At 46.6% G+C, this 27600-nt stretch overlaps 1 protein-coding gene and 1 long non-coding RNA gene across 2 annotated transcripts in view; one reads left to right on the top strand and one right to left on the bottom strand.

Annotated features, from left to right (window-relative positions):
• Positions 1-271: 271 nt before the first annotated feature.
• Positions 272-27456, bottom strand: LOC121144446. Its single transcript, XR_005881798.1, has 3 exons — positions 27268-27456; positions 13096-13553; positions 272-871 (listed from the first exon to the last, which is right to left on the bottom strand). It is a non-coding gene; the product is annotated as an uncharacterized LOC121144446 (long non-coding RNA).
• Slco2b1 (solute carrier organic anion transporter family member 2B1) overlaps positions 26252-27600 on the top strand; it is a 47354-nt gene continuing 46005 nt past the window's right edge. Inside the window, exon 1 of the mRNA XM_040758133.1 lies at positions 26252-26590. Within this exon, the coding sequence (XP_040614067.1) occupies positions 26575-26590 (16 nt within the window). The 5' untranslated portion in view covers positions 26252-26574. The remainder of the gene's footprint in view (positions 26591-27600) is intronic.

Here is a 27600-nt window from a genome sequence, read left to right on the forward strand (position 1 = left end):
TCTTATATATCTGACTGTATGCCTGGATGACTAGGTGGCTGGTGCCTTCTTTTCTTGCTACTCGATATTTTCTTCCCAGACTTCTTCTCCTATTTATTCTCCAGGCCAGCCTTGCCTATCTTTCTCCTACCTTGATATTGAATGTTCAGCTCTTTATGAAATGAATCAGGTGTTTAGACAAAGTAACACAGCAGCACAGAGTTAAACAAATGTAACATGAAAGAATGCAACACATCTTTGCATCATTAGACAAATATTTCACAGCATAAATGAATGTAACACATCTTAAAATAATATTCCACAACATTTCCCCCTTTTGTCTAATAAAATGAAAGGTTTTAACTTTAACGTAACAAAACTATTTACAACACAAACAGTTATCAAGTAAGAATTACACTTACAATATTCAGTCCATTTTTATTTAGTAAATGCAGAGAAAATACTCTATTGTCTATCTTAGTGATTACAAAGTTTTATACCTAATTAACTTTCTATTATAACTAAGGAAAACTATGATTTTAATTATTTAGTCTTTAACTCTCTCAAAAATCCCAGAAGGATGTAATATTACCTAACAACAGAGACATTTGGCTGCCTGGACAATCACCCAAAGTTCTTCTGTAATGGTGGGGCATCCATCTTCAGCCTACATGCCTAGAATATCTGGCAGACTTTTCAGTGAAGCAGGAATCTGGAAGAGCTGTCCTGCCTTTTATGGGCAAAGTTCATTAGTCAATTTCCTGTGTGTCCTGAAGAATATCTGGCATATTCTTCTGTGAAGCAGGAATATCAAAGGACTGTCCTACCTTGTATTGGCAAAGTTCAGCAGTCACTTTCCTGTGGGTCCTGCATGTCCAGTTTATACAGCATACTGTGAGCAGTCAAGGAAAAAACTGTTTCTTGCCCAAATGACTAACCTTGCCACAATGAAATCAAACTCCTATGGAGTTTCTTTGATGCCCATCATCCTTTTATGAAGTAAATTGATACTACCAGGAGCAAACATGTCATGAGACCTTATGTTATTAAACATCTTAAACACCATGTTATGTAGGTCTTTGAAGTGTTTGAAGATCATCTATATGTCTACAATATATCTGCTAACCTTGAATACATATATAATGTGACTCTAAGTTTGATTATTATAAATTAACCTCACTTCTTAATTATATTTGCATTTTTAAATGAGTTGCACAAGCACAATACCCCAAACAAGAGTAGAACCATATATACAGTGTAATAAAATTAACTTTAAATTTGTATCAAAATACCAAAATGCATGCTAATGCAAAATATCTGAGATTAATAGTTGTCTTTTTATCCTATATTCTTATATTCCCCTAAATGATAAAACATACATAACCCACCAAATAACCAAAAACCACCCACTCCATCTCTTGGGAATATGGGAGTCAGGTTCTCTAAACTGCTTCCTGTTGTCTGTGGGTAAGGCATTTTTAGGAGTCCTTGAGAAAAGTTGACATAATGGCCAAGTCCTAGGAAGACCAGTGGTAATCTTTGTTGATGGGTACCACCTATTAAGTTTCAGAAGATCTCCACTGATCAAAGCAGATCCATCCAAACTGGAACAAATCTCCCACCTCTTGTTTCCAGTGGAAACAAGAGCAAAACCTCTTCTACAAAGCATTTTTGACTTCCATTTGACAAGCACATTTTTGACCTCTTTTTTAAAGTTACAGCATTCTTAAAATATCTAGGCTAGTGTATTTTATCAGTCCTTCTTTCAATCCCATGTCTCTTAGCAGCTGTTTTTTTACTTATCAGCATTCAAAAAATTCAAAATCAGCCTACTACTATATAAGATACAGACTTCCTGTGTATTTTGCATCTTATGCAGTTTTTTCTTTTATGTTACTTTTACTCTCTATTTAAAGACTTTACTTTATTATTTTTAAATGATTTCTTTTTTTCTATGACTGTCCACACCCCCCTTTTATGTCTTTCTTAAGCCTACACACATTGTAAAACACACCACACTGGAACCTGCTTGGAGGTTTTTTCCCATCTGGACCGATCTCTTTTACTACATATCTTTTAGTCTTTTATTTTTTTTAACTGTGTGAGCAAACTGTAAACTGCTAAACTACAGCTGGGTCCTCTGGGCAGCTCTGTTGGCTGTCTCCACCCACTTCTAGGTTCATGAGAGCTAAGCCTAAAGCTTGAGACTGGGTCCGAGTTGTGTTTGACCCTCCAGCTCTGGAATGACAATGCCCTGCACTGTGGCAGGCATCTTTACTTAGTTTTTTTCCTTTCTTTCTATTTAATATGAAAAAAGCTGAATGGCAGAACTTCTTCTTCTTCTTGTTCTTGTTCTTGTTGTTGTTATTGTTCTTGTTCTTGTTCTTGTTGTTCTTGTTGTTGTTGTTGTTGTTGTTGTTGTTGTTGTTCTTCTTCTTCTTCTTCTTCTTCTTCTTCTTCTTCTTCTTCTTCTTCTTCTTCTTTTATGGAGGCAATGTTTGAGACAGGGTTTCTCTGTGTAGCATTGGAACCAGTCCTGGAATTTGCTCGGTAGACCAGGCTGGCCTTAAATTCACAGAGATCTACCTGCCTTTGCCTCCCGAGTGCTGGGATTGAGACATGCACCACCACCAGCAGGCATATTTTATCTTATTTTAGGCCCTATGGAAATTTGAGAGCCCTGTGTCAGATGCCAAAATTTACTTGGTTGTTTTTACTCTTTATTCTTCTGGGGGAACTCCCCCAGTTCCCAAATAAATTATACATGGAAGCTTATTCTTATGTATTAATGCCCAGCCTTAGCTTGGTTTATTTATAGCCAGCTTTTCTTAACTTAAAATTACCTTTTGCCTCTGGACTTTTACTTTTCTCTGTTTCTGTATATCTTTCCTTTCCTTCTTATTCCATGGCTGGCTCCTGGAGTCCTCCTCTCCTCTCTTCTTTCCTACCTTGATCTCCTCCTCCAAGATTTCTCCTCCTATTTATTGTCCTTGCCAGCTCTGCCTATCTTCCTCCTGCCCAGTTATTGGCCATTCAACTTGCCACAATAATCAGGTGTTTTAGATAAGCAAAGTAGCACAGCTTCACAAAGTTAAATGTAACAGAAAAGAATGCAACATACCTTTGCATCATTAAACAAATATTCCACTGCATAAATGAATGTAACACATCTTAAAATAATGTTCCATAACAAGAATCAACTAGCTCACATTTCTAGGTTTCAGTACATTGTTTTTGGGAAATCAGAGTGTCAGGAACTTAAAGCAGCTATTCCCGTCCAGTCAAGATCAGAGAGAGAGAGAGAGAGAGAGAGAGAGAGAGAGAGAGAGAGAGAGAGAGAATAAATGCATGCATGCATGAATATTACTTAACTCTCTTTCTCAACTTCACTTTCTACCTATATCAAGATGGGAACCTTACACAGTCCCAGACCCAAATTCATGGAATGGTGTCACCCACAGTGAGCTGGTTCTTCCTACATCAATTAATGTAATAAAGACAATCCCCCACAGTTAACTCATAGACCAAATTGTTCTATGCTTTTCCTAGAAGAGTCTAGAATGTAGCAAGTTGAACTTAGAACTAACCATCACAGATAGTGATAATCCAGCCTTATTTTAGACACTGAACAATAGTACACATTTCTCATTTAGTTTTGTATACTCAATAGTAATGTCCCTTTGTTTAATTTTTATTGAAGTAATAGTCTTCTTTCTTTTTTCTTGGTTAGTCTAACTAAGTGTTAATGCTTCCAAATAGCCATACTAGGCTTTGTTTTCTGTTTTATTTTAATTCTCTTCTCTATGTAACCCTGCTCTTGTTTTTATGACATTCTGATTATTGTATATTTGAGTTTAGTTTTCTTTTTCTTTCTAGTTTCTTACAGTTAAAAGTTCAGTAATTTGAGTTTTCTCTTTAATGTAAGAACTTCTTTTGCTGTATCTCATAAGTTTTGGCAGACATTCTCATTTTCATTCCTCAACATATTCTCTAATTTTATTTGTGATTTCTTCTTTGATCCACCAGTTGTTTTTGGACTGTGCCGTCCAATACTCAGATTTGTGGGAGTGGCATCTAATATCTGAACTTTTATTGCTTTAAAGACAGCGTGCAAGCCCAAGCCTGTTGGCACACATCTGTAGTCACAACTATATATGAGCTGAACTGTAACAGGAAAAAGTAAAATCCCAGAGATAGATACTGGGGTTCAAGCTTCAAGCTGAAGATCAGAAAAGCAAGCAGCCAAGCCTCTATCGTTCACCTTTACCTCAGGCTGAAAGAATTGATACTGTCTATATGAACTCTCACCAAGCCTCATGCTGCCTCTCCTCAGCATGGCTAGAGATTCAATGCCTGATACTGACTGTTGAAGACCCTACTCCTATCCTTTACACCTCTCTAATGCTGGTATTAAAGGTGTTATCTCATTACTCTTTTTTTTTCAGTATAAAATTTTCCAGTTTTAATTTTCAGATACTTCTTTTCTTTTTAATTAATTCTTTTTTAGTTTATCTTTAAATTTAAATTTAAATTAGAAACAATGTTGCTTCACATGTCAATCCCAGTTCCCTCTCCCTTTCCCTCCCCTCCTCCCATGCCCTCCCACCAACCCCCCCCAACACCCCTTCATTTCCCCAGGGAGGGTGAGGCCCTCCATGGGGGTGTCCATAGTCTGTCATTTCATCCAGGGCAGGGCCTAGACCCTCCTCCAAGAGTCCAGGGTGAGAGTGCATCGCTCATTGTTGGATGGGCGCCCAAAGTCCATTTATATGCCAGGGATAAATATTGATCTACTACCCAAGGCCTAATAGATTGCCTAGGCTTCCTCACTGACACCCACATTCAGGGGGTCTTGATCAGTCCCATGCTGGATTCCCAGCCATCAGTCTGGGATTCAAGAGCTACCCCTTGTCAGGTCAGCTGTTTCTTGGGGTTAAACCAGCCCAGTCTTAACCCCTTTGCTCATCAGTCCTCCCTCTCTGTCACTGGGTTCCTTGAGTTCAGCTCAGTGTTTAGCTGTGGGAATCTGCCTCTGCTTCCATCAGCCATTGGATGAAGGTTCTACTTCCCAAACTCTCTGGCCATGGAATTGTAGGCTGGCACTCCCCAGATCTATGTCTAATATCCATATATGAGAGAGTACATACCATGTTTGTTTTTTTGTGACTGGGTTACCTCACTCAGGATGGTTTCTTCTAGTGCCATCCATTTGCCTGCAAATTTCAGGATTCCATTGTTTTTTTTCTGCTGAATAGTACTCCATTGTATAAATGTACCACATTTTCTCTATCACTCTTCAGTTAAGGGGCATACAGGAGACTGCTTCCTGAACTTAACACCAGTAGCACAGACAGTGAGGTCAACAATTAATACATGGGACCTCCTGAAAATGAGAAGCTTCTGTAAGGCAAAGGACACAGTCAACAAGACAAAAAGGCAGCCCACAGAATGAGATATTCACTAACCCCACATCTGACAGAGAGCTGATCTCCAAAATTTACAAAGAACTTAGAAAGCAAGTTTCCAAAACACCAAAGGATCCAGTTAAAAAGTGTGCTACAGAACTAAATAGAGAATTCTCAATAGAGGAGTCTAAAATGGATGAGAGGCACTTGAGAAAGTGCTCAACATCCCTAGCCATCCGGGGAATGCAAATCAAAACAACTCTGAGATACCATCTTACTCTTTTAGACTGGATCAATGTCATGTAGCCCCCCAGTGGTCTTGAACTCCAAGAGATCCGTTTGCCTTTGTCTCCCAAGTCCTGGGGTTAAAGGCATGTGCCTGGTTTCTATAGTTAGCTAATATGGCTGCTTTGCTATTTTGATCTTCAGAGGCTTTAAAAATCATAAACAATATATCACCATACTGATCCAGGAAGATTGGGAGTTCAAGGCCAACCAAAGAGTCCGCATCTCAAAAAATAAAAATTCAGAAATAGTGAACAGGTTACTTAAAACATATGTTTCTTAAATCAAAACAAAAAGTGTTTAAAGTATTGGAGTTTTCAAATGAGAAGCAATATTTTAGTGGATACAAATCTGGGGGTCTATTTTGGAGAAAACAAAGGAGAGGATGAAAATTAAAGTGAATCATAGTATTTGAAATACAAAGAGAAAACACAAAATAAGAATTTGATACTAGTAAATTTGTTGCTATCAAGAACATACACTGAAGAAATGGTATCATTATAAACATCATTCTTTTAATCGAGTCATAGCCTCATGACTACAAAATGACTGCATGAGTACATTAGCCAGATTCCCATTACTGTGGCAAAATACCCAAGCTAATCAATTTATAAGAGGAAAAGTCTATTCTTGGCTAACAGTTTCAGAGGCATTACTGGGATGTCATGGAAACTAAGAGGTGGGAACTGGCTGGAGTCAGTGGTTCAGAGGGCATGACTTTACAGGACATGCTCATCAGTCCTTCTGGGTCACCCTCTGGTTCCCAGCTTCCATAGGCTTTGCTCCAGCATGTCTGCTTGCCACCGTGATGTTTCACTACACCATACTCTCATTACAATAGAGCCAGCTGACAGTGGATGTCTGTCTTTGTGAGTCAAAATAGATCTCCTCTCCTTTAAACTGTTTCCCGCAGGCATTTGTCACAGAGACACAGAGATGGAATGTATAACACAGACTAAATGTAGTCACCTGCCCCACAGTGATGTAAGATAGCCATTGTTGGACTACCTGGGCCACAGCCTTTAAGCCAATTTAATCACGCATACACATACACACACACACACACACACACACACACACACACTGTGCATGTGTGCAACAATCATTCTATCAGTCTATTCCTTTAGAATCCTGACTAATACTCAGTATTTTGCTGTAATTTAGATCTGGAATGGTCTCTGAAACCTGCATGTTTTAGACTTGTTCCTCTAGTTAAAACTATTAAAAAGTCCTATGGACCTTTAACAAACAGAACCTTAATGAGAGATTTTAGAGATGTGACCTGGAGGTGACTATGAGTCCTTGGTCTCTTCCTCTTTCTCCTCTTCCATCCCCTCTCTCCTTCTTTCTGAGATGGGGTTTTACACAGCCCAGGCTGTACTAGAACTCACCATGTAGTTGAGGATGACCTTGAATTCTTGATTCTCCTACCTACCCCTCCCAAATTCTGGGATTATTGGAGTTCATCATTACATTTGGTTCCTGTTTTAGTCAATGTTTTATTGCTGTGAAGAGACATAATGACCACAGCAACTCTTATAAAGGAAAACATTTAATTGGGGCTGGCTTACAGTTTCAGAAATTTAGTCCATTGTCAACATGGTGGGAAATAAGGCAGCATGCAGGTAGATGTGGTACTGGAGAATGAGCTGAGGGCTCTACATCTGGATCTACAGGCAGCAGGAAGGAAAGAGACTCTGGGCTTGGAATGGCCTTTTTGAAACCTCAAAGCCCCAGTGATACATTTCCTCCAACAAGGCCTTGCTTCCTAATCCTTTCAAGTAGTGCCAACTCCCTGAAGACCAAGCATTCAAATCTATGAGCCTGTGGGGGCCATTCTCATTCAAACAGCACAGTTCCTCTTTTCTTCTCAGCTCCTGGCCACAAGGTGGAAAAATTCTTCTGTCGTATGTGTTGTTTCAGACCCAGAGTAATTGGGTTAACACAATATGGAATCAACATTCAAATACTCTGAAGCAAAACTAAGATCTTCCTGTCACTGAGTTGATTTATCTCTGGTATTTGTTATACTAACACAAAGCTAACTAGCAAACTCATTTTGAGTTTTTATCTTTTTGTGCAACACTGAGATTTATCCATGTTCTTGCACATGTATGTAATTACTTCATTTAAAAACATCGTGATCGTGATTATGTTCATGAGAGTGCAGGTGTCTGTGGAGGCCAGAGGTGTCAGCTCCCCTGGAGATGGAGTTATCTTACAGGTGGCTGTGAGCTATCCAACATGGATACTAAGAACCAAACCCGAGTCCTCTGGGAGAGCAGCAAGTGCTCATACCTGCAGAGCCATCTCTCCAGCCCCAATTATTTCATTGGTGTGTTTTCTGAACATTTCATAATTTGAAGAAATGCTATTATGATGGACCAAACAGTACCTGACTTCAACATGATGAAATCATGTTTTAAGAAGTGATTATATCAATTTCCAGCTCTCAGTACCATTACCCTGAAAACCAAGTCTTTAATATGTGGGATTTTTCAAGGACATTCAATATCCAAACTATAAAAAATGTCCACTACTGGAAGGAGGAGGTGCAGGTGTAGAAGGTTTTTGAACACCTTGGGCTGGAACTGATGCAAGCACCAAGGCTAGGATTCAGGCACAGTAGAACACCACCAGGTGAAGGGGGAAGAAGGACATCACCATGGCGATACAGAGCCCATCAGGGTCTGGAAAGTTCCTAAGCAGGAGACCTGGGCTAGGGCTAAGAGGTCACAGAAGTAGTGGTAGATACAGACAACATTGTCCGTATTATCTGGGAGTCTGTACCAATTCTAGGCTGGGCAAGAGGAGGGTGGTGATGTAGGCATGACTTCCAGTGCAGTGTTGGTCTGTGGGGTCATGTGAACATCAAAGGGTCTCAAAACAGTCATGTGTCATGGCCACCAGGAGAAAGGCAGGAGGAACTGGAATAAACGCATATACAGCTGTGCAAGCAGAGGAAGTGAGCCCCACGCATGGCCAGTGCCTTTAGAGCCATTTTTAGCAGAAAGAATGTCTAGCTCTAAGAAGTTAGTGATAAGGAATTATGTGGGTGTCTTAGGGTTTCTATTGCTGCGACAAAACAAAGCAATTTGGAGAGGAAAGGGTTCATTGGGCTAACACTTCCATATCACTGATCATCACTGAAGGAAGTCAGGACAGGAACCCAAACAAGCAGGAACCTGAGGCAGGGGCTGAGACAGAAGCCATGGAGGAGTGCAGCTTACTGGCTTGCCCTTATGGCTCGCTCAGCCTACTTTCTTATAGAACCCAGGACCACCAGCCCAGGGATGGTGCCACCCACAATGGACTGTGCCCTCCCACATTGATCACTAATTAAGAAAATGCCTTATAGCTAGATCGTATGGAGGCAACTTCTCCACTGAGGTTCTCTCCTTTCAGACAACTCTAGCTTGTGTGTCAAATGTCCTAAAACTAGCCAACACAGGGGGTTTACAGACTGGGCTATGCCAGCAAGATCAAGCATTCCTCACCAGGAAAAATGGGTAGATTCAGAGCAAAGTCAAGTCTGGATGGTGGTACATCCATGTAATTCCAGTGGGGGACTGAGGCAGGCAGATAGCAGGTGGGGTGGGTGAGAAGTCCTATGGTTCATTACAGTTCTGCTGTTGAATGAATTCTTGTCATACCTGTGACCAAAAAACAGCTCAAAGGAGGGTTTTTACTAGAGCCAGGGTTCTCTGGGGTGTCAACTCATCACTGCTAGGACCTTTATACTTGAACTGAGCAGCTTGGTAGCAAGAGCAGAGCTTGAGCTCTTACCTAAAGGTGGACAAGGAGCACAGGAGACAGACTGAGAGCCATGTGTAACCTCAAAGGCCCCCTCCTAATCACCTACTCTCTTCAACTAAGTCCCACCTCCTAAAGTTTCTACCACAGCACCACCAGTCAGTGACCAAAAATCCAGGAAATAACCTTTTGTTCACATTCAACCCATAACTGCCTTCCATAGTGGGATGCTTGAAGGTTTTGAGTAGACTACACATCACTTCCTTTCCAGTCATCATTGTTATCCCAACATTGTTGTGGGATATTATTTTAAGATGTGTTGCATTTGTTTATGCTGTGGAACATTTGTTTTAATGATTCAAAGATGTGTTGCATTCTTTTATGTTGTATTTCTTTAAATCTGTGAAGTTATGTTACTTTGCCTGCCTAAAACACCCGATTGGTCTAATAAAGAGCTGAATGACCAATAGCAAGGCAGGGGAAAGGATAGGTGGGGTTTGTAGGGGAGACAGAATAAATAGAAGGAGAAGAATGTTAGAGGAATCAGAAGAAGGAGCGAGAGAACAAGGAGAGGAGGACGCTAGGGGCCAGACACCTAGCCACACAGCCAGCCATGGAGTGAAAATGAATGTAAAATACAGAAGAAAAGGAAAAGGCCCAGAGGCAAAAGGTAGATGGGATATTTTAAGTTAAGAAAAGCTGGTTAGAAATAAGACAAGCTAAGGCCAGGCATTTGTAAGTAAGAATAACTTTCTGTGTGATTTATTTGGGAGCTGGGCGGTGGGTCACCCAAAAGAGCCAAAAAGAATTTAAAAAGCCAACAACACAGCATTCTCTCTCTCTCTCTCTCTCTCTCTCTCTCTCTCTCTCTCTCTCTCTCTCTCTCTCTCTCTCTGTGTGTGTGTGTGTGTGTGTGTGTGTGTGTGTGTGTGTGTGTGTGTACATGGAGACCATAGGTTAACAATGGGTGGCTTCCACAATTGCTCTCCACCTTAGATTTGGAGAGAGTTTCTCACCGAACCTAGAGCACACCCGTTAGGCCACACTTACTGGCCAGCAAGCTCCAGGGATCCTCCTATCCCCATGCTGGGATAACAGGCACAAGTACTGAATGACTTTCCATGTATTTACTGGGGATCTAAACTCAGGTCCTCACATTTGCATGGCAAGCACTTCACCAGCTGAGCCACTGAGAAATGAAATCTAACCGCAATGACTGAAAATGTTGGTACCATTTGGCAGAAAAGAAAAACATTTGTAAAGATCTGGACTCATTGGCAGTACCCACAAGGGCCTGAAAATCAATCCCACTGAGGGAAAAAATCAGTCAGCCTATCTTGTAATGCAATGATAGGCTTGAAAATTAGGCACTTCCTTTGCAATAACCCGTATGTAATACTGTAGTCTTTTTGGATGGTGTGACAAGGGAGATTTAACACTTAGGAGCCAGACTGAAGACTTCAGGGCAGCTTTCTAACCTTAAATCCTTTAGTCCTAAAGAAAGAAAAGTAACAATCAAGAACCAAGTCAACACTACAAGGTCAAAGGGTAGGTGCCATCAGTCTGAGAGGAAAAACAGAAAGAAGAGGAGGAGGAGGAAAAAAAAAACCTATTCAATCGTTAAGATGTCGACCAGAAAATCAAGTCGCTTCTTTAAGGACATGGCCAAGGCTCCCACTAGTTTCTGCTGCCACGGAGGAAGGAACATTCTGGTGTGGATATGTGGGCCAGCCTCCTTTGATACAAACCCCTTCAGTATGCATCCCTACTTAGTTCCTGAAGAGGAGTCCTCAAACTTGGGCCCTCTGAAGGCAACAGACTCACTGAGTAAGAATGAGTGAAGTTAAGTCCTGTGTGTGTGTGTGTGTGTGTGTGTGTGTGTAGGGTAGAGTGATGCAGTTTATTCTGAAGTTCTCTTAACTGCACCTACGAGCCCAGAGCAGTGGTACTGGCCTCAGTGAGGACTCGGCTCAGAGAATGTAAGGGATGGCTGGCACACTCCACTCTGATCTGCAATGGATTCCATTTCTCTTCTGACCTAACTTTCCTCTCCCTCTATCTGGGTGGGAAGATGCTGACCCGGGCTTTACTCGGACTTGTTTCTTTGGCAGCTGTCCAGGGCAGGGCATGTTGACCGGGGGCATCTGGGTCACTGCTACTTCCTCTCCTGCAATGCTGGAGAGGTTCTACTTGGGTTTTCCAGGACCACCTCCAGCTCTCCCTCTTCTAACGCTGTCCACCTTTCCAGTGTAAGAGTGGAGACAGCCCTGAAGAGAATCGTGCCTGTGCCCTCTCTCATGACTGTGGAAATCAGGCTGTGACAAGGTGGCTTACATGTGTCGCCTCCCTGTCAGAAGAGGGTCAATGTCAGATCTCGTCTAGTAACCATGCTCCCCGAATGTGGTATTCACTCCTCCAGCAAGCCAGTCTGTCTGGGCAACTTAGACGGTTTCTCTGATTTCATTTCTCTAATGAGGCCAAAGGTTTTATTTTCTTCTCCGTTTCTCAGGCTGGTGTCCGAGGCAGGTATAAATTTCAGTTTTGCACTGAGAGAATTTAAAACAGGTTCAGATGACCTGGATGATAAAGAGACTCTCTAAATAGTTAGAAAAAAAAGTTCTCAAATGTGTCTTAAGAAGAGAAAAACTAGTCACATCTTCCTGAAGAAAAATCCTTGCAGCTGCTTCACATCTGGTGAGTAAAGGCTCAGCACCTGCAGCCGGGGTCACCATGAACCCGTGGCAATATTTTTGATTGGTGAGTTCATTGGTAAAATGTCTAAGTTCCTCCCAGTAGATCAGTCAGTAAGCACAAACAGGTACCTTCTCCAAAAGCAAAAGTCTGAGGAGGGCGTTCCTGCTGACTGGGACCATGTGCCAAGTTTTCTGGGAGATTCTGGAACACCAGAGCCAGGGTTTTTGTTTGGTTTTTTTAAGTCGGCAGTTTTGTACAATATACAAGTGACATTTCTCCTCCATAAGCTCCCTCCCCTAATAAAAATGGCTCAGAGAAGGGAGTTACTTGGCTGAGGTTGCACAGAGAGTTGGTGGTACTCAAACCAGAACCTGCACACCTTCTGCCTGCCCGGCCTCCCTGGGGCCACTGTGGAACCCATCAGCTATGCTTCCCTTTCTCTCACCATCCTTGGAGGTCCTGGACCACTCTCCTATAAAGCCAGCCTGACAATAGTACCCAGGCCCCCAACTTCCCACAGGCAGAGATTGTGCTGATGACTTTAGGGCAGTGTGGAAAGTTCTGCTGTAGAATGGGTGAGCACTACACTGCAGAGAACCTCTGGCCCATTTTCCTTGTTCCTGTCTGGAACCTCTGTAGCTTGCCCCAGGCCAGCCCCAACCCAGGAAGCTGTAGCTGATCCTTTCTCTCCCACCCAGTGCCTCACTGCAAACAGCCAGCTTGGGATGGAGTCCAACACCATGAGTCCCCTAAGAGCCCACCCTTCCAAAGCTGCTGCCATCTTCGACTTCAAGGATCTCTTACTGGAGCTCTGATCTACATTTTAGGGGCACTCTCAGGTGACTTGTTAACTACTCCTGCTGGGCTTTGTGAGAAGGAGAACAACAAGATTAATCATCCTCACTGGGACACAGAACTTTGTGTCCTCTGGGGCTCCCCCATCCATAAAGCAATGGCTGGTATCACTACTTAAGGATACCGTAGTTCTGAAGGCCCACATTCGCTAATTCTCTGTGTAGCTTCCATGGTGATGCAATGAGGACAGGTGTGAGGATTCACTCTGGGAGTGTAAAGTGCCCGTGTGGACCCTCAGGTGTCCTGAAGCTGTAGGACAGGTGTGGCAGAATGGAGAGCCACTCAGCTCCCAGGCTTCTTTTCACTCACTTGCTGGTTCTCTCTTGCTCACTCCTGCTCTTTCTCGGATACCTTATGGGTAGCCAACGTGTAGCCTCCACCAGGGAGCCCTCCATGACTTCATCTTCCTCCAGCTGCCAGCGTGCTTCCTCTTCTCTGGAATAACCAGGCCCAGCTGTGAATGCTGCTGTTTTAAATCATAGAGAACGCTGCTACATCAATCATGCTGTCTTGAGTGATGCTGGCTTGATCATGGTGAACTGGCAACGGAGTGGAGTGGCCTGGCATCCTAACTATTATGACCTGTGCATTGGAGGTCCCAGAGGAGAGAACAAAGCAGGGTTACCTCATGAGGAGAGCTTAGCCGGGACCATGAGAAAGAGATCAGCCAAGCCACAGTGGGTTGGGAAGCTTGGGAGAAGTGTTAGACAGACATGTAGAAGATTGTTTGGAATGCAATGTATGTGTCTTGCATGGCCTCATGTAGTTTAGTCTGGCCTCAAACTGACTATGCAGCTGAAGGTAACCTTGAACTCCTGATTTTCCTGCCTCTGCCACCCAAGTGCTGGGATTAAAGATGTGTGTTTCCTCCGTCCCTCCCTTTCTCCAACTCTCCCTCCTTTCTCTCTTTCTTGACAGGGTGTCACTATACAGCTCAGACTTGCCTGATTCTACTATACCCTGGGCTGGCCTCGATCTCTGAACCCTCCTGTCTCAACCTCTCCAATGCTGATGTTAGAGGCCTGCACTGCCACACCTAGCTGACTATCTGTGATGCAGCTGAGGGCGTGGGGAGAATCTGAAAAGATGAGGCTAAAGTGGCCAACAAGCCCAAGAGAGAAGGGTCTCTAACTCCAAGCTCAGATGAGAACTCAGTGTGGGGATGTCGGGAATCTGCACTGGCTGGTTTTGTGACATAAGCATCAGAGAGGAAGGAGCCTCAGTGAGATCCAGCTGTAGGGCATTTTCTCAATAGTGATCATTGGAGAAGGGCTCAGCCCATTGTAGATGGTGCCATCCCTGGGGTGGTGGTCCTGGGTTCTATAAGAAAGCAGGCTGAGCAAAGCATGAAGAGCAAGCCAGTAAGCAGCACCCTTCTATGGTTTATGCATCAGCTCCTGTCTCCCGGTTCCTGCCCTGCTTATTTTTGTCCTGACTTCCTTTGGTGATGAACAACAATGAGGAAGTATAAGCCAAATAAACCCTTCCCTCCCCAACTTGCTTTTGGATCATTGTGTTTTGTCTCAGCAATAGAAACCCTAACTAAGACAGAACTGGTCCCATTCTTAGTGAGACTAACACAGTCAGCTACAGATATCAAAAGCTCATGGCTTTTGTGGCAAGGGGTTTGGGTTAGAGCAGGAAGGGCTTCAAGCAGGCAGATTGGCAGGATGCATGGTGGTGAAGAGTGGGACAGGGACACAGCCGGTCTCAGGCAGTGCTTACCTGTGCCAACAACTGTATCCTAGTTCTCACTTGATTTAATATGAGCAGTATTGATTTTTCTATATAATATGATTCCTGGGGCTTGGAAGATGGCTTCATTGGCAAGGTACTTACCATACAAGCATGAGAACCTGAGTTTGGGTCCCTAGCACTTGTGCTGAGCACAGCAGAGCATGTCTGGAACTCCAGCATTGATGTGGGGGAAAATGTAGACACAGGTGGATCCCATAGTTCATTGGCCAAAGTCAGTACTCCAGGATCAGTGAAAGGCTACCTCTGAAAAAACTAATGATAATAAAGTGGAGGGTGACCAAAGAAGACATCCAACATCAACCTCTGATCTACACACACACACACACACACACACACACACACAAGTAAACACATTTGTACACAGCAAGAGGGACACAGAGAGTGTTATGTGACCCCACAAAAAGGCTAATGTATTGTAGGCTTGTGCCTCTGTGGGTGGCACTTCTGAGAAGTCAGTGGATCACGAGGGTGCCAACCAGTGCTCTTGTGACTGAATAGGCATTCAGAAGGTGATATCCTGTCAGAGGAAGAAGGTCACTGGAGGTGTTAGCATGCCTTTGATGGGGATATCTTATCCTCAGATCACTGGCCCATGCCTCTTGGATACAGGGAATTGCGCGGCTTTGTTCTGCCACATCTTTCCTCCTGTGATACTCTGCCTTCCCATAGGCTGACAGCGAGGAGCCAAATGACCATGCACTAAAGCCTCTGAAGCCATGAGCCAAAATAAATGTTTCCCTTCTTAAGTTCTTTGGCTGGGGTATTGTGTTACAATGATGGGAAGCTGATTATGACATCTTGTTTCATAGATGAGGAAGGTCAGAGAGGTGAAGTAGCCAAGCCTGCCAGGGTCCTTCTGATGGGCCAATCGTGTGGTGCTGTTAGTGTTCAATCTATCAAGAGTATCTTTGCCCTTTAACCATCAAGGATTAAGGACAGCATGAAGAAATAAGAGAGCTGATGGTGGAAGACTTTACTACCATGTGTTTGGTCTTGGATGGAAAGAGACAGTATCAGCATTGAGACGGAGAACATGGTAGTGGGTAGCAGTGCAGCTGAACTGAGGTGAAGCGGTTAGAAAAAGGTGATCAGTTAAGCTTGGGACACATGGCATTTGGGGAGTCTGCGGGATATCCATAGGGGGGCTCAGGAGAGAGAGCACTGAGATGCAGGTCATAACCTTGGGGAAGCCAACTTGAGACTGAGACAGGCAAGAAATATCTGTAAACAACAGTGAGAAACACTTGCCACAGAGGGTGACACGGACACAGGGGATGGTGGTGTACATAGAGGAGAAGGTGCTGACCAAGTTGAGTACCAGTGGGCAGTCGTGCCAGCAACATTACAGTACTGATAGAGCCAACCATGGGGTCACATATCCGTGATCCCAACAAGGGGATTTAGGGGATTTAGAGGTCAAAGCCTGGCTACATGATAAGGCTAGCTTGAGCTACATATCAAGACCCTTAACCGCCAGCAACCAGTAAACAAAACACTACTCCCGATGGGTCCAGAAAGATGGGATCTGGATGTGTCTGTGAGATTCAGCAGAGAGGTTCCTGGTGACCTCAGCTTGATGGTCCCAGTAGTAAAGAAGCTGTGAGGTCGATCAAGTGGAGAGCTGGCTGGCTGGAGTCAGAAGTATCTAAGGACACCCCGTTGCTCTATCAAAAGACTTCAACCTGGGTGATTGATAGGTGACAGATCCAGGAAGCTCAAGGTCAAGTGTCAGCGGATTCCTAGGCTTCTGCTTCATAAACGCCCTCTCCTAGCTGTGTCTTTGCATGGTGGGACCCAGGCAAGCTCCTCCTGGCACTGCCATAGGGTCTCTGCTTTTATGACCCAATTGCTCTCCCCACTATCACACTGGAGCTGTGTTTCAGTGTCTGACCTGTAGGGAATACTTTGGGATTGAAGGTTGGTGCAATGGTTATTATTGGTTGTCGAGCTGGCTGCATCTGGAATTAACCAAAACCCAAATGGCTGGGCACACCTGTGAAGGGTTTTTTCCTTAATTAAATTCTTTGAAGAGGGAAGACCCACTTCTAATTCGAATCTCTGTAATGGGGAAATACACCCTAGACCCATTTTTTTGTGGTTGGAAGAGCCAGCTTTAATCTGGGCCACACCTTCTGCTGGCAGCCTATATTCAGGACATGGAAGGAGGAGGCTTGCTCTCTCTGCCGGCTTTCTCTTGCTCTAGCTAGCAAGGCCCTTCCCTCACTGGCATTAGAGCCCATTTCTTCAGGATTCTGGTGCACACTGAAGACCAGCTGAGACATCCAGTCTCAAGGACTGAACGACTACTGGATTCTTGGACCTTCTGTTGGTAGACAGCCATTGACAGACTTGCTGGACCACATCCTGTAAGCCACTCTAGTAAATCCCCTTTCTGCTGTTTGCTGGTGGGGAACCAGAAGTAGAGGGTAAAGCATGGTGGGGCGGGGGTGTCAGTTGCTTTTCTTGTTGCTGCGGTGAAATACCTTAGTATAGGAAGGAAGGAAGGAAGGGTGTATCCAGGTTCTCAGCTTTTGGGTGCAGTCCTTTATGGTGGGGAAGGTATGACATCAGGAGCACGCAGCGCCTGACCACTCTTTATCCACTGTCAGGAAGCAGAGAGCAATGGATTCTGATGCTCAACTCACTTTCGCTATTTTAAGAGACCTGAGGCCCAGGGAGTATCACCCACATTTAGGGTAGGTCTTACCACTGAGTTAACTCAGTCTAGGAACTCCCTCGTGACACGGCCAGAGCCTTGTCTCCTAGGTGACTCTTTAATAGATTCTGTCAAGTCAGCAATATTAGCCATCACTGGGAAGAAGGAATGAGTGAACAGAGCAGAAGAGCTCTGAACCTAGGATCTGGGCTCCAGGCCCGGGTAGGAAGAGGCAGGCAAAAGCAGAGAAAGCTAAAAGGCACATTTTGAGTTGGGGTGAGGGTTAGTGACAAGTCTCCTTTAAGACCTGGATGTGATCAGAGGCTGCAAGGTACATTTGACCACCACTGGGTGGACCTGGGGACAAGAGTGGACTAAGCTCAGATCTCGGTGCTGGGCTGAATTAGACCCAAGCCTTGCACATCTGGTAATCTGTTTCCTTTGCTATGAAACAAAGGACTGTTGATCAAGTGAGGGTTTCTTAAGTGTTATCTTTGTACTGATACAGTGCAGATTAAAAAGAGGTGAAAGGTGCCAGCAGACACCACAAACACATTTCATCCATGCTGCACAGTCCATGTCCCTCTCCTCCAGGACCATAGGAGGTCCACATGCTCACTGTCCCCTGTCTCCCTAACTGAAGTGGAGAGGTCCTGAGATGTCTGCAGGAGGAGTCACACATCTCAGGAGCATGTACACACTCAAATCACAGAACAGCCTGGGGGCAGAGAGTTGACCCAAGGGAGTATAAAGGCACCTTCTGTGGGCCTAATGACCTGAGTTCAATTCCTGGAACCTATGTGGTGGAAGATAAGAACCAAGTCCTGTGAGCTTTTCTTTGTCTTCCGAGTGAACACACACAAACACACACTCAATAAAGTGAAGAAGAGAAAGGAAGAAGAAAGAGAGAGAGAGAGAGAGAGAGAGAGAGAGAGAGAGAGAGAGAGAGAGAGAGAGAGAGAGAGAGAGAGAAAAGTACTTAGCCAAACAGAGACCAGCTGACCAGCTGCCTGTGTCTGCCTGGACTCCTCTCTGCCCTGGGAGAATGGTGACGTGCTGTCTCTCTCTGTCTGGCTCCCACTGCTCCTCCTCATCACCTCCACCACCTTAGAGGTGTGAGGTTCTGACAGACATGACAGGCTGGAAAAGGAAAGTGCCAAGGAATAAGGGGAGTTAAAAATACATCTCAGGAGAGCCTGGGTACCTTCCCAGCCATGGGCAGGAGGTCCACAGTGCGCTGTGGAGCACACCAAGCTCAGCACTCCGTGTCAGGGCCTCTAGTGTGGCTGTCCTTGTCATCCTCACTTCCTCCAAGAGACAGTGTCACCAAAGCAGACATCCATTTGTCTCCAGGACTAAATGCACCTGAGTTGGGATGTGTACTTGGGACCACCAAGCAGCTATGCATCCTGGGCAAAGGGTGATCAGACAATTGATGTCTTACGTGAAAATTTAGCAAGATACTTTGTGTGAACGAATCCTTTGCAAAGGGAGCAGCTAAGCAGCCATCTGTGCAGCTCAGCTCACTGCCACAGAAAGAAAACACACACATGCACACACATGCAAACTCACACGCTCGCGCGCACACGCGCGCACACACACACACACACCTCCTTCTGGGGCTTTTGTGCTGACATGGCTGAGATGCCTCACTTGTTTTTCTTCAGGGTTGTGCTGCCCTGTGCTAAGTGACCCCAGGGTACCTCCGTCCTTAGCCTAAGGTCTTAGATGCAGAACAGGAGGTTTTGTGATGGGGCCAGACCACCAGGTGCTCTTTAGCCTAGGACCTGGGAAGAGTAGGTGAGCCTTCCAGAAGCTGAAGAAACATTAGTCATCTGGGAGCGTGGATGGCCGTGAAGGATTCTGGAAGGGTGTTTGATCAGAGGCTCAGGCTCAGGCGTGGAGATTGGGGGGAGCATGGAGCGACTCAGGTGTGAAGATGGGATGCATGGAGCAGCTCAGGCACGGAGATGAGGTGCACAGAGCTTCAGTGAGGCTAGGAGAGAGCTTATGCCTTATAAGTGATAAGCACTGGGTATTGTGTTAAAGAACACGCCCTGCTCATGGAGAAAGCTGAGCACAGGAAGTAGGGGCCTCGGGTATCCTTGGTAAGGTGTGGAGGATGCCCTGGGTTCAGGAACTACAGAAGAGAAAGACTGATGGCTGGACAAGGGTCCAGAATAAAAAGTGAAGTGGATTTTGGGTACAAGGTGGGACGGGAGCAGATAGGAAGGTGAAGGGCATTGCCATGTAGGTTGAGGGGAGAGACAATGGTCAGGGACAGCCCTGGTTCTGAACAGACTCGGGGCTTCAGTTCTGAAAGACCGGTTTCCAGATGAGCCTTGGGTACCCAAGGTCAACACAAAGTGAGGAGACACAGTTGGGGGGGGGTCTGAGTTAGAACAGGGACCTTGGAGTCACTGAGATTTGACAAGGCAAATGACAGACAGGCCTAGATCACCCAGACAGTTGCCAGTGGGTCAAGCCTGGATCCCTGTCATCCGCATTAACTCAATGTCAGTACTCAACTCTGCACCCAGCCCAAGACAAGGAGACTAGCAGCTGATGACCGAGTTCACAACCGACATGGTTAGGACTCTGACTACCAGTTTGGCCAGACTGCCTAGGTTCTGACCATGACCTGTCCATTGCCGGCTGTGCGACCTTGAGTAAATGCTTTAGCCTCTCTGTACCTCGGCTTCCTTGTCTGTAAACTGGAGATTCTAGTAGGTTGTTGGCAGCATTACCTGAGCCAACACATGCACTGAGAACAGTGCCTGACATGTGGTGAGTGTCAGCCGTCATCAATGCACCCATTTTTATCATTTTGACTATTTTGGTGATTTTTGAAGCAAGATCTCACAATGTAGCCCCAGCTTGCCTCAAACTTGTTAAGTATCCAAGACTGGCCTCATACTTAGAGTGAGCTTCTTGCTTCGGTCTCCCGAGTGCTGGGATTTTAGGTGTACAGGATGATGCCTGGCAACACACTGATTTATAGTCAAGGACACAGAAACTTAGAAAAATTTAATTACTGCCTGATGTCACGCAGCTAGTTACTGGTGAGCTGAGGCCTAAATTGCTCCAAGGACTAGATCGGCTTGTTTATATGAAACTTCCTCCCCTTGCCGCCCAGTTCTAAAAGGCAGTTTGACATTTTTGGCTCGAGACTGGGGGATGTGGGAGATGGCTCAGTGAGAGATGACTCAGTGGGTAAGACACCCTTGAGGCAAGCATGAGGAACTGGATTTGGATGTCCTGAGCCCGTGTAAAGCTTGGTAAGATGGAGCACATCTGCAACCCCAGCACTCCCGTGGTGACCTGAGGTAAGCTGTCCTCATGTGTGCTGTAGTGAGCGAGAGACACCATCTCAAACAAGAGGGAAGGTAAGGGCCTAACATCCAGATTGTGCACCGCATCACTAACATACACAGGCACGCTCTGACCACAGTTCTGGGCCCAACTCTCATTCTAACACCACCATCAGTCTGTTTCCAGGGGAACCCCCTGCCCTTGGCTTGGGGAAGCCACTCCACCTGAAAGATCTGATTTCTTCCCACATGAGGCTCCCTGGGTCTGTTCCCCTTAAATAGTAAAGAGAGGACAGCATTTGCATAAGGCCAACCTTACCCAGAACACTTTAGACACATGTTCTAGAAACTAAAGCAAACTTGTGTGCCGAATGGAGGGCATGTGCTGGGGTGATGGGAGTCAGGCAATCTCTAGATGCAAGCTGACAAAAGTCTGGATAAGCGATAGTGATGAAGAGAAGGACACTGGCTCAGGTCCTGTCCTCCCTCGCCCTGCAATGCTGGCAGCAGCAGGCAGGTACCCTGCCTAGCCCAACCTTGACTCTCATGCCAGGCCAGCCCTTCCAGAAGGACCATGTGACCCAGGCCCTCTGAGTGAGCAGCCCAGAAGCCACTGCAGCTGTGGGTCACTGGTATTCTTGCCTTCCACCATCAGATTCGCAGGCTCGCAAGCCATCAGGGAGGAAGTGAATCATCTTCCTGCATGAAGTTAGTGGTGTGCTTCCCTGGAGCTGTCACAGCCTTTGGGAGCCTGGTAATGAATGCTGTGGATTCTAGACATCACTGCTTGCTCCAAAAGAAGAAGGTACTCGTGGTGTTGGATGAACACCTATTACCCCTTGACAGTGCCACACATAGTACACGTACTCAATGCCATCCAACTTTCCACCTAAAAGTGGGCAAGGTAAGAGGAGCATGGTGGCACACACCTGTAATCCCAGAAGTTGGGAGACAGGAGGATCAGGAGTTTGTTTTTAGCTGCATAGTGAGTCCAAGGCGAGCCTGGGCTACGTGAGACCCTGCTTCAAATAAACAGCAATGACAACAAAAGATGAGGTGGAGTAAGTGTGGTAAGTTGGGTGTGGTAGTTCACACCTGTAATCCCACCACTCCGGGGGCTGAGACAAGAATTTGGATGTTAATTTTAGGTCAACCAGGGATATAAAATGAGACTGTCTCAAAAAGATGAAAATTAAAAATTAAAGAATGCATTTAATCTTGTGCATGTAAATATTGTGCATACCTCACCACTATAAAAGTGAAGTAAAACAGCTGACAAGTGGGGAAGCCAGAACTCACACAAACAAAGCATCCTTGTTTGTTTGACGCTGGTCCTTCCAAAGGCCACTTCTGCGGTTACTGGGATCTGGAAGGAAAGGTCAGGGTGCAGACTTCCTCTCTGCCTCCAGGGGGCAATGTTGCGAAAATCTTTGGGGGAGCCAGGCTTTTCCTACAAACTATTCCTTAGTGGCCTACTCTGGTTCCCTCTCTCTACCCCACTGTCAGCACCATCGCTCCCAACTCATGTCCCCTCCAGCTTTGCTGCACTCAAGGACACAAATTATTGATGACTGTAACCCCATACTTGACTCTTTCTGAACACATCAGTTTATGTCATCCTTCCAAAATCAGAGAAGAATAGGACCCCTTCCAGCCACCTCCCCATTTTATAATGAGACTGACAACCAGGCAGACGCAAGACCTGACCAGTGCCAGCATAGGGATGGAAAAGTGAAAGCTGGGGCCCCAGGCTACCCAGTGCCCAGCTGGAGCCCCATGAGAGACCCACTAAAGCCCCCACAGAGCTCCCGCTGTTAACACTGCCCCCCATGCCCCAGGCAGTCTGCTGAGTTCCCAGTTTGGCCTTGAGCCCCCTCCCATCCGGTTGGGGGCTTGGGGGCTTCCTTCCCAGTGATTTATTGCCTTGGGGGCTGTCAGTCAGGTCAGGCTGGCATCTGCTATGATTGACTTCCTCCCCTTCATCTGCTTCCAGAATCACAAGTCATCACCACGGTCGTCATGGCTGCCATATTAATAATGAGCCTGCATCTGCTCAGCTCTCAGAACTTAGCAAGCACTAATCCATCCATCAGCTCATCCCAGCCTTGACAGCTCTAGAGAGGCATTTCACAGACAAGGGCATGCAGGGTCAGAGAGGGCAATCAAGGGGCTCCAGGTCACCCAGAGAAGGCCTCTCTGGTGAGAGGATTCTGCCTCCTTGGAGAGAGACTGCCCACTCTCTAGGGAGATGGGGCGCAATGATGATGATCTGTGTGGTCCTGCCTGGAGGTTCCTTGTCTTTTTTTTTTTTTTTTTTTTACTGCAGCGGAGGCCACTGGCCCTCAGAGCATTCTTGCTAGGTCAGGATTGAAGCATCCAGTGCCTAAAGAGTACCAGGTGACTAAACTCCTGCTCTCTGGGAAACAGGCCTGCCACTTCTAGAGGAGGATGAGGTTTATAGCCCTGCATGGAGGCAGCAGGACCCAGGGGAAGGCTGCAGAGACATAGAACCTGGGGTGAGTGACACCCCTATAGTCTAGGAGGTGGGGGGTTGGCTAAGCAGCTTCAGTAATCACAAGTGGCTGAGCAGGTTGGAAGTGCCAGGGGTGGGGCTGAGCCAAGGGAAGGATCATGACACAGCCCCTCCTAGAGTCCCCTTCACCCTGCTGGCCTGAAGAGCATGATGTTCTGGATAGAGAGGGCCAGCAAAGGGGAGGCCCTGACTCTTAGCAGGATGGAGGCTATTTCTCCTCTACTGGCCAGGGAGAGGTGGACAGCCACTCCAGGGCTCACTGCACTCCCAACCTGAAGAAGAGTCTAGACTGTAGCAAGTTGACCTTAGAACTAACCATCACAGGTAGTGATAAGTCCAGTCTTATTTTAGACACTGAAAAATGATACACATTTCTTACTTGTTTCTATATGCTCTTACTTATTTCTATATACTCCCAATCTGAAGAAGGGACATTGAATTGAATGTGCTCCCCATTCCTTCCCAGACTGAGCTCGGTGCAATACCTTTGATGCCCTTAATTCAAAGCCTGTCTCCTGCTGCAGAGAAACTAGAGTATGCAAGTGTGTGTATGGTGGGGGTTGACTCTGAGCAAGTCACCTTTCTGAGTGGCAGTGTCCTCATAAGAGAAGCAAGCCTGGCATTGCCTTCCCTGGACAGAGCGAATGAGCCACACATGGAACAGATCTATATAGCAGGGAAATAAACCCAAAGCCACATCTGAGGCTGGGCAAGCCCAGGCTTACTGAAGACCCTCATTTGCCACCCAGTTAGGCTAGAGTTCATTTATAGATATCCGCTCCCTGACTGGCAGGCCAGAGGGAAGTGAGAATGAAGGTGCTGAGGGCGCAGTTTGGGGTGTTTTGGGGGAAGGCGTCTCTAACTATTCGTCCCCTTCTATGTCTTCTGAGCAAGGTCACAGTGACCATCAGGACCTTCCTGGTGGTTTGAGGCTGTGACTACTTAACAGATGGTAAGACTGGGTCCTAAGGAGTAGAGGATTTGCCCGGGAATGGTTGTGACAGAGCTGGGACCAGACCAGAGCTCAGTAGTCTGGTTCCCTGCATCCCTCTTATGTACCGCGAAGCAGATGGCTTCACAGCTGAAGTCTCCTGTTGTGTCAGGTTTACAGAAAGACCTGTCTCTACGTGGGCTACTCAGAGAGAAGGGCTCAGGTTCTGCCAACAGCTCCGGGTTTGCAGCAGCATCCTGCTTGGCATGAACCACGGGGCTGTGAGAACGTCAAGGACCCTGGGAGCTGCAGAGTTTTGCAAACCATGCCAACAGCAGGAGAGGACGCTAAAAAAGGCATCAAGTTTCACAAACAATGGGAGTCTGCAGATGGTGTTGGGATCCGCACACCCAGTGCGGCTGTGCAAAAATCACAGGTTGCGGGAAACACCAGCACCCCCAAGTACACTAAGCCAGGGAGCTCCTGTAGATGGACCCCACTGAACTATGTATTAGTCCAGGCCTAGTCTGGGCCTATTCAAGCCTCATAAATTCACATAGGTCCTTGACCTTTGCTCCAGCTAAGCACACCTGGATTCAGGAATATTCTGGTTCCATATAAAGAACCTCTAAGGCTAAGCCGATGATAAGAGAGCTTCTAGAAGTCTAAAGGGACCTTCCTTCTTGCAACTGTGCACCTATGAGTTGGAATCTGGAGGGTTCCCTGCTCTGCCAGTCTTAGGAAGACACAGTGCTGACTGTAAACTGGAGGGCTGAGAGCCCAGATCTAATATGGCTTCCCAAGCAGGACTAGAGCACATTCTTTCAGTCAGTACAAGACAACTGTTGGCCTTCCTCCACTGGCATGTGCCCACGTGACTGGTCCTTTAAGGACACCTTCATTCCAAAGCTGTTGGGCATCCACTGAGTGCCTACTAGGTGCCAGACAGATCTGTATTTCACATAGCCCTATTTTCTATGGCCAAGTGGACTAAAGGAAGTTTCTCTGTCACTGCAGAGGAAGCTAGGCTCTAAGACCACAACCCCATTGTATGCAATGGTCCTCATCTGAGATGGCCTTGGGCTCATTTCTGTATCTTGAACCTGGGCAGATACTCTTCCCCTGAGAAGACAGCCTAGGTTGAAGGTTTTAAAGCCTGATTCTACATCAGAGGGCCAGGACATGTTGCCCCAACTACTGGGGTGCTCTATGGCAAGTGACTGAGACTCCTTGACTCATCTGTGAAGTGGGGAGCTCCCAGCCTGCTGGATGAAAGGGACCCTAGAGAGCCTCACTTGCAGGCTCTGCTGAGCAAACCAACAATTTTCTCCTCAGCCTGGTAAAGGCACCCAGCTCCTGCCACACCCTCCAGCTCAGACTCTGGCCTCCAGGCTTAGCTTCTTTATATATTTATTGCCTCACTATTCAAGTCAGCCAGCCATGCAAAGGAGAATTTCGGTCCTGTGCAGATGAGGTTACTGGCACTCGGAGAGGTGCAGGGACTTACTTGCCTGTGACTCTTTGTCCTTTGGCTAGGACCAGCACTGGGATGGGACCATTCCTCCAGCTGTCTGCAAGGCCTCATCCAGACATCTCTAAGAATTTCACATTCACCCATTTGTCTTGCTTCCTTTTCCCCCTCCCTTCCTCCCTCCATTCTAGGTGGTTATGCGTGATGGAACTTTGGGGACCCATGATGCTTGGGGGCAGTTGTTTGTTAATCTGAATCCTTGGGGCAGATGGGAAGGAGCAGCTGTTAGTGAGGGATGAGGGCAACGGGGGACAGGGACAGGAGTGTAGTAAAGGAGGACCAAGGCTCAGTGGGGAAGCAAGGGAGACAGCAGCCCCACGGGAAGGGGGCCTCAGTCTGGGGCTGCAGCAAAAGAGACTGAATGTTCTGGAATATTTGTCCCCTGAATGGCCCTGAACTTAAGAAGAGCCATCAACGGCTTCTCACTCTTGCTTCTGCTGCTAACACCAGGGAACTATCCGAAGGCCAAGAACTAGGAAGTAACCCACACAGTCTCAGGGCGGGAGCAGCTTCCAGCCAGCATGGGGGCTGGACCTAAACAAACCCGCCTCCTGTACAACTCTGGTCCCGGGCTGTCCCAAGCCAGAGATCAGAGGAATTCATGGAGCTAAAGAAGCAGACACAGCAAGTGTCAGGGCTGGGAGCCAGCAAAGGAACAAGTGCCCAGAGCTCTCAAGAGGGGCTCAGATTGAGCGGGGTCTCTACCACCTCTGCCTCGAGGGCAGTAGCTGTCCAGTGTGGCCACAGAACTAGCCTAGGAGGGAGCAGTCCTCTGTCAATGCTCCCTGCTGCTGCTCTCTCAGAAGCTGTCTCCAGGAGCCCACCGACAGACTCATTTCTTCTCTGCTGAGCTCCAGGTTGAACCCTTGGCATTCCCCCAGCCATGGGGCCCAGAATAGGTAAGTGCAGGTGAAGGAAGGGAGGGAGTTGGGAAGGAGCCTGGAGGAGCCACGCAAAGGGTGAGACTATGGACCTCTGCTGGGGAGACAGGTCCAGTTCTGCACAGAGCGACCCACCGGTCTGTGGAGGGTATGTGAGTGAGAGGGGCAGGAAGGGAAGCCATTTATTCAGCTGAAGGCAGGAAGCCCGGCCAAGCCACCCTGGTGAGTTAGAGACCTGAGACCTGCCCAGCCACCATCAAGCTGATCCCGCAGTAAAAGTGAGACAATGTAGAGATGAATGGACAAGGTAGAGAGCCGCAAAGAGAGGGAGGGGAGAGAGCATGTGCGCACAGACACGGGGACCAGCAGGTGTTAACAGAACTAAGGGATAGACTGGGAGGGGCGTGGCCCTGAAGGAGGGTCATGGTAAAGATCGGGAGGGACAGAAGAAGGAGACTGTGAGTGTGAGCCAGAAAGGCAGAAAACCACCAGACCACAGGGACAGACGACCAAGGGGACGGACAGACAGATGCTAGGATCTACACACAGGAGGGGAGACCCTCATACACTTACCTGGCTTAGATGACAGTGGGGTATGAGGAGACTAGAGGGGAAACATCTGGAAGCGTCCAGAAACCAAGCTTGGAATGGCATAAGGAAAGCGCAAAGTGGCCAGGGCAGAGTGACAGACCCACCTGTGACCGCGGTGGAGCGAAGGGTCCTTTACACAGGGTGGCTGGGCTGGATGCCCCGCAGTAACCCTTGGCCTCCCTGCCTGTCCGCTGCAGTGTCAGCCTCCCACCCATTCAGGCAAGGCCAGGCTTGCTCCCGGGCGGCCACAAGCAAGGCTTCTGTCGAACAGACTGCACAGTGTGACAGACACAGCTTGGGGACCCTGGCACACCAGGAAGGGTGGGGATGGATGCTTCCTCTCAGGAGGCCTCACAGGACAGGGGAGGATGAGGTCAGGTTTGAGGGGGTGGAGTTTGTCTTGGCTTTGGTGACACAGGATTTTGCTTATAGCCCAG

This window comes from Mesocricetus auratus, unplaced genomic scaffold, assembly GCF_017639785.1.
Source record: "Mesocricetus auratus isolate SY011 unplaced genomic scaffold, BCM_Maur_2.0 Super-Scaffold_4256, whole genome shotgun sequence".
Taxonomy (NCBI): Eukaryota; Metazoa; Chordata; class Mammalia; order Rodentia; family Cricetidae; genus Mesocricetus; species Mesocricetus auratus.